This window comes from Eptatretus burgeri, chromosome 16 (assembly GCF_056783735.1).
Source record: "Eptatretus burgeri isolate ZD-2024b chromosome 16, Ebu_testis_v1, whole genome shotgun sequence".
NCBI lineage: Eukaryota > Metazoa > Chordata > Myxini > Myxiniformes > Myxinidae > Eptatretus > Eptatretus burgeri.
In genome coordinates, this window is record NC_140976.1 from 15315379 (window position 1) to 15323076 (window position 7698).

Consider the following 7698-nt stretch of genomic DNA (forward strand, 5'->3'; position numbering starts at 1 on the left):
CAACATAAGCCAGCGTTTTACATACATTTTAATACGTTGCCATCGCTGGCTAAAATGTCAAGGTGTGACCGGGCCTTTAAGGAAGAACCCAGACAAGACTCAAGATCCAGCAATCACTCCAAGACCGAAATGCAGTAACAAGTAAAAGCTACCAGAGGTCCATCAGCGGGGAAGTAAAATCCACACTGCATCAGGATATGATGCGAGCATAATCAAAATGAAGAACAATTACTGCAATGTAGAACCAAAAAGGAAGCCATTTATAACAATACGCACGCACGCACGCACGCACGCACGCACGCACGCACACACACACACACACACACACACACACACACACACACACACACACACACACACACACCCTGAAGACCCTTAAAGATGCAAAAGAACCTTAAAGACTGAAAAGACCCAAAATACCTCAAAGACCCAGAGGACTTCAAGACCAAATATATCAAAAAGACCGAAAAGATCCCAAAGACCCAAAAATAACCGAAAGACCCCAAAGACCTAAAAAAAACCCCAGAGGACTCAAAATACCCTGAAGACCCAAAAGACGCTGAAGAACCAAAACATCCAAAAGATTTCAAAGACCCAAAATATCAAAGACTGAAAAGACCCTAAAATCAACCGAAGACCCAAACGATCCTGAGGAACCAAAACACCCAAAAGACCCTGAATACCCAAAAGACCCCAAAGACCTAAAATTCCCAAGGGACTCAGAGGACCCAAAGGACTGAACGGATCCATGGAAATTCTGCATAATGTAAAATGTGATTTCAGGTCCCCAAACTCCCCCCAACCCCCCCCACACACACAACACACAATCCCAATTCCTCAACCCCCTCCCAACTCTGTCCTCTATCTGCCCCCTCTACCACCACAGCAAAACTCTGTGCTCCCCTCCCCCTTTCTTCAAATCCTCAAACCCCCTCTCAACCCAATGTACTTAATTCCCCCTCCCCCTCAAAAGCCTCAAACCCCTCGATCCCAACACTGTCCCCTTTCTGCCCTCCCTGCCCCAAGCCAACTCTGGCATCCACTCCCACTTTCTTCTTCAAGTCCTCAACTGCCCCAAACCCCAAGTACTCAATCTCTACCGAGCTGTTAGGGTTCCAACATCTCAATCAAGACAGGCAGTCAACCCCACCTCACCTTCCCAACATGTCAATCTCCCTCTTTCAACTCCATGCACCCTCACCCACAACTCTTTGTCCTCCCCTCCCCATTTCTTCCTGTTCTTAACAACGTTACACAAAGATACACAAAGGGGTTTCCTGAAAACGTGCGTGCTGCACTTTGCATGAAGGCCTTTTTGAAATGATGTTTATGATGTCATTTGGAAAGGGTTGTATTGGGTTGTGCTATGACTGGGTGGAAAGGATTATTGAGATATTCGGTCTCAGGATGACGAGGTCATCCTCTTTCTGAAGGATCAATTTCTTTTTATCTTGTTGATAAATTGTTGTGACTTTAATCATTCATGTCACTCAAGTGATTTTTTTAGCCCGTTCCAGGTGAGCTTCTGGGACGGCGCGTCGTCCGTCCGTCTGAAAATACTAGCAACTTTCTCGCTGAAACTACACATACGATTTCGATGAAACTTTACCAGAACGTTCATCTCCATGTATGTACCAAAGTTTGTTCATGCCATTGGGTGAAATCCAAAAGTCATTAACATTTTTAAAAAATGCATTATTTGCTCTGAAATATTCCATAGACATCAAATTTGGGTAAAAGTTGGTCTTCATACTCATCTTGGTAAGAGTCAACTTATTAAATACCAAAAGAATTGATTGCATACATATTTTTTGAAAAAAAAAAGATTTTTTGATGATTTTCTAAAAAAAAATGACGTTTTTTGACACGAAAAAAGCCTGTTTTTAGAAAGCTCAAAATTTTTTTGAAAGCATCCCTCCAGTAAATTTTTGATTTGTAATGACAGATCATATCAGAAATAACTGTTCAGAATTGATTTTGACCATATGGAACAAAATAATTTTTCACCATATCACAACATGAACATTTTTTTTCGTCCCTTCACATTGTACTATACCGAGAAGTTGGTTGGGACTGAACTTTCACTTAAAGTACATATTAAAAAAAATGCTATTCAGACATCTCCCATATGATTACAAATGCAGTAAAACATTTCATTTAATTTATATTTATAATGTATATACACTCTAGGCAAGAAAATAAAAGTTAAGATTTCTCAATTCTATCGATTCCGTCCCTTCGCCATGATTTTTTTCCAGAATTTTTTTTATGCATCAAGTGACTAATTTGAAATTTGGTGTACTTATGTAGCCCAACTTATCGCTTCAAATTATACTCTTTCCTGGAATTAATACCCTCAATCAGTTTTGGACTCGAAGATTATTGTACCATTTTCCGTCCCTTCGCTTTACGGGACTTTTGGATTTCACTCCATTAAAAAAAAATCGGGCCCAAAGGGGGTCTACGGAGGGTGGCGGGGGGGGGGGAGGATGTGGGCTGGGGGGGGGTGCCCACAAAATAGGTATTTGCTTTCCTCTCAGAAACTACACACACAATTCCAATGAAACTTGACCACAAACTTCATCACCCATGATGTACCAACTATTGTTCACCACATTAAAAAACGTCAAGGGTTAAGGGATTGTATGGGGGGGGGGGTTGCCCCCATCCATCTATCCTTCCATCAGGACCATACTGTGTGCAGAGCGTTGGTGCTGTCTAAGCAGTTTCATGGGCTATTGGGCACAATCCAGGACAGGTCGCCACTCCGACACAGGATACCAGCAAGCTGGCACTCATTTTGCCGACCTCAGAAGGATGACAAGCAGTCAACCCCACCTGGCATTAATTCAACAGTCGAGTGGGATTTGAACTCAGGATTCTCAGATCCCAAGCCCACCACCCGCACCATTAGGCCAACACCAGGCTTGGTTGCTCCCCAAAAGATGTATTTGCGTTCTTCTCAGAACCTACACACACAATTACGATGAAATGAAACTTCACCACAACCTTCATCACCCGTGATGTACCAAAGCTTGTTCACGCTATTTATAAAATCGGAGTCGAAGTGGATTTACGCAGATTGGGGGGGGGGGAGAGGTTGGCTGCCCCCCAAAATAGGTATTTTCTACAACATTGGTTCATTAGTCGGTACATTTTGCTGATTCCGTCCCACATTGATTTCCTCCCCAGTATCATTATTCCTATCAGGTGAGCACCCAGGTGTATTGCTCCTTCGGTATTTTGACTTGCTTGGGGTTAGTGCCAATGAAGTGAACATTTGGGCAAATCTGTAGCACCCCCCCCCCACCTCAAATTTTTTTGGCTCATACGCGCATGAGTGCGGTCATTCTTGTTCAATGCTGAGTGTCAATCAAGGAGTCAGCACGTACCATGGAAGAAGATGTGCTGATAAATGGGGGGGGGGAGGGGTATAATGAATTAACCACATAATAAATTTGTTCCACCTCACAGTTATCCCAGATTTCCTTTAGTCTTTTACTGAACATAGCAATTCAAGACTCTGCAAGCATTTGGTGTGATTCGGAATGACTGGGCCAGGGTTCGAATCACGAACTTCCCACACTCAGAAGGGACACTCAAACTATTACACCCGGGGGGGGGGGGGATGGTCAGACAATCTGAGGTTCAAGGAGGAGGTTGGAGAGAGATCACTTGGAAGAGAAGGACATTTGGACACGTTGTTTTTTTTCATGAACGATCAAAAGTGATTAGTTCACCTGGAGGGCCAACCCCCTACTGTCTGTACCTAACTGTTGGTACAGGTCGTTCGGTCTCTTGTGAGTGTGTGAGTCCATATGAAGATCTACTCTCGCATAGATCGTTCATTCTTAGATCGAGTTCAATCTTACACCACAACGAGGATCTACATTCTACATTGTTATATTATGCTCTCTGTTGTTTCACGCCTGTTGGGAAATACAGGAAAACAATGACACATGACACGTACTGTTTTGTAAAGTTGGCAAATTTACTCTTTTGCTTCAACAAGAGCTTTAGCTTCAATAAGTAACTATATTCCACACACACACACACACACACACACACACACACACACACACACACACACACACACACACACACACACACACACACACACACACACACACACACACACACACACACACACACACACACACATCATGATAGCAATATTAGCATCAGAAATCCAAAGCAACATCAAGGTATTGCGAATGACCCTGCAGTTACAGTCTAAACTCTAATATTAAATAAAGATTATGCAGGTAATTCATCCTACCCCCCATTTACCCCAGATTTCCATTTGCTCTTCACTGAACAGTTAAGCCTGGTGTTGGCTTATTGGTTAGGGTGGTGGCTTGGGATCCTATGGTCCTGAGTTCAAGCCCCGTTGGGCCGCTGAATTAATACACCAGGAGGTTGACTCAGTCTGTCATCCTTACGAGGTCGGCGGTCATGGGGACACTGCATCAGTGGCATAGCCGCGTCCCAACCAATGATGCAACCAGCAGCCATAGGCTGCACGAGAGAGAGAGAGAGAGAGAGAGAGAGAGAGAGAGAGAGAGAGAGACTGACTGACTGACTGACTGACTGACTGACTGAGAGAGAGACTGGCTGAACAGTTCGAGACTCAGCGACCTCAGTCGCAAATTGGCCTTGGCGAACCGAATGACAAAAGAGATCCAAACAAAGAGTACAATGAGAAAGACCCTTCGACTCTTCAAGGACGTTCTCATAATTTGAGACAGAACTGTTGCGGGCCTTGTGTCCCTTAAACGCTTATTGACTCCAATTTATTATTCTTATTCTTTGGTTTGCAGCAGCAGGACGATCCTTTGTCATCTCGTGGGACATTGACGAGTGATGAAGAATTTGAGGTCGACAGGGTAGGGTGGCAATCCATGTACGGTGTCGGTGGCTCTTTTTTGGCACATTTACCTTCGGTTTGTTTGTGACATAGCTTCTCGCAAAAGACGATTAACTCAACCAGGCTGACGAAGATGGAGACAAACGCAACCGCAAGCATGAAATTGATGAAAATGGTTTTCTCCGTCGGACGTGACACGAAGCAGTCGACGTCGTGCGGGCAAGGCTCGGCTCGGCATTTGTAGAGCAGATCGAGATGGAACCCGTAGAGCCAGTATTGTCCAGCGATGAAAGCCCCCTCCAGAATCATCCTGATGATGATGCTGAGAACATAAGATGTGCATAGAGGTTTTTGGAGGTATTTTGGTCTTTCTTTACTTTTGCAGTCCTTGCACTTTTTGTTCTCCAGGGTTGTTAGTTCCAACTCGTGGATCACGTAGAAGATTCCCGGCGTCGACACGAAGATGATCTGCAGCACCCAGAACCTGATGTGTGATATGGGAAAGGCTTTGTCATAGCACGCGTTCTCACAACCGGGTTGCTTCGTGTTGCAGGTGAAGTCCGACTGCTCGTCACCCCAAACGGACTCGGCCGAAGCGGTTAACACCAGGATTCGGAAGATGAAGAGGACGATGAGCCAGACCTTTCCCAGCACGATGGAGTATTCCTTAATGTACCTGAGCAGGCTTGCAACTAATTCCCAGTCTTGTGCCATGGCACCTCGTACTCGGTCTCTGCTCGACCCAGGAACACAGCAGCGTCTCTCTGAAGGTGTCGTCTGGATTTCAGCCTGATACCAGAGGTGTCGATTTCGAAATTTCAACCAGGGTGGGAGCCAAACCCCAAAACCATCGAGCCAATCTGTTCACTAGCCGTGAGCAAGCCTAGGCTGGTGGGGAGGTTTTGAGGTTGCTCTTCTTTCAATAGCTGATTTACTTGTTCTGCAGCATGATTGTTGATGACGTGTTATAGTCAAGGTAAACTGTAATGAAAGTCTTGTTTCTGAATCAATGAAAGTTTCGGACTTACAAGGTGGAACAAATGAACAGGGTTATCACCTTACTGATAAATCAAGGCAATGTGGCTGTGTTTTTTTTTTTAAAGGAACAACTTTTACAACCTCACATTTACTTTCCAGTCCTCCCTGGCAATGTCTACAGATGCCCTTTCCTATGCAGTCACAATCACGTTTTGATTGTTTTCTGTTCCGTTGCCACAAACATACCGAAGAAGAACATACCTGTCGAGAATTGAAACAGCAAAAAAGATAAAACAATCTTCACGGGGAAGACTTTAAAGAACAGAAATGGCTGAGATCGAAAATAAATAAATATAACAATAAAACTTTTTCTGAACCGCATGAAAATATTTAATTTTGAAACCAAGTGTGTACATGATCCGACTCGTGGGACACCCTTGGGAAACCCACGGACAGAGACATGTATGACATTTGGACTGTCCCTCTTCACATCTGATGCTTCACTCATGAGAGGGGGGAGGGGAGAGGAGGGTGGTGGCAGAGTGTGTGGAGTGACTTACTTCGACTTGATCGACTTGACTTGAGAGGGTCGAGGGAAGGGAGAGAATCTACCTTGATTCACTTACAACGAATACACTTCACTTCGCAACTTCAAAAAATTCCTTAAAACCATACGTTATTAATTAATATTGCATTCCATCGTCAGTCCGCACGTTCAGTTTACGTATAAAGATTTTCGAAGTATTGTTTCATTATATAGTTGGGAAAGAGGTAACTCGCCTTAAATAAACTCTTTATATTGTTACGGGCCGGGGTTCGAGGTTTATCGCGAGGGGAAGCACTCAAGTTTTTCCTGAACACCCGGTCCTGAGCCCACCAGCTGAGGATAATTCTGCGGCTCTGCGTGTTCCTAATCAACCACAAAAGCTTATTGGTAATGCCAATCCTGGCAGGGTTACCTTTGGACATGTGGTTACCTTACTGAACCTCTGACTACTTCTTGTGGTTACCTTACCTTTTGACAACGATGTCAATGGGGGTTTCTGCCCTCTGCATTCTTCTCTTACTTGGAGCTGCCAAGCACACGCCGGCTAACAGAGCATACAACGTGAGGTAGAACTTCCTGGCTAAACTACATGTGAACTATGTTGGACCAATAGAGGAAAAGACACTGCGAACTAGGTACATCACAATAATAAACTCGTTTATTTATAGCAAGGGCGATGAAAGGTATGTGCAACAATACGCAAAGGTTTATTACAGCAATAATATGCTCGCTAAATTTAGCACAAAAATACCAGTTTGCGTGGGTGGCAAAGGAAGGCAAAACAAATAAAACTAGAGAGAGCACTCGGTGGAGCGCATACCTCCACCACGTAATACCTGATCCATGAGAACATATCGGGCCCAATACATTTTTGAAATATCATGCCATACAGGGCTAGATCATTTTTGGCCCTTGCTCTCAATGGTGAAGAATCACTTAAATAATTATCAGATCCGGATTCGGATTTTCACCAGAATTGAATCAATTCTTCCTTGTCACACACCCAACATGTCCACCAGGTTTCGTCCAAACCCGTCCACAACTTTTTGAGATATCGTGCTATATATCGTGTTTGGCCATATCTCTAACTGGTGAAGAATCACTTTTAAAATTCTAGTTGTTGGATCTGGATCCGGATCTTCACCAAAATCTAATCAGTTTGGCCTTGTTACACACCAAACCTGTCCACAAAATTTCATCCGCATCTATCCACAACCTTTTGAGATATCCTGCACAAAAACAAACAGACAAACCGAAAGAGGTGAAAACATAACCTCCTTCACCTTCGGTGGAAGAGGTAAATATT

The 7698-nt window shown here is 43.9% G+C and overlaps 1 protein-coding gene across 1 annotated transcript; it reads right to left on the reverse strand.

Annotated features, from left to right (window-relative positions):
• Positions 1-1066: 1066 nt before the first annotated feature.
• On the reverse strand, positions 1067-6281 carry LOC147010585 (gap junction alpha-3 protein-like). The gene has a single exon (XM_085858864.1). The coding sequence runs from the start codon at positions 5579-5581 to the stop codon at positions 4772-4774; it is 810 nt and encodes a 269-aa protein (XP_085714990.1). The 5' UTR covers positions 5582-6281; the 3' UTR covers positions 1067-4771.
• Between the last annotated feature and the right edge of the window lie 1417 nt (positions 6282-7698).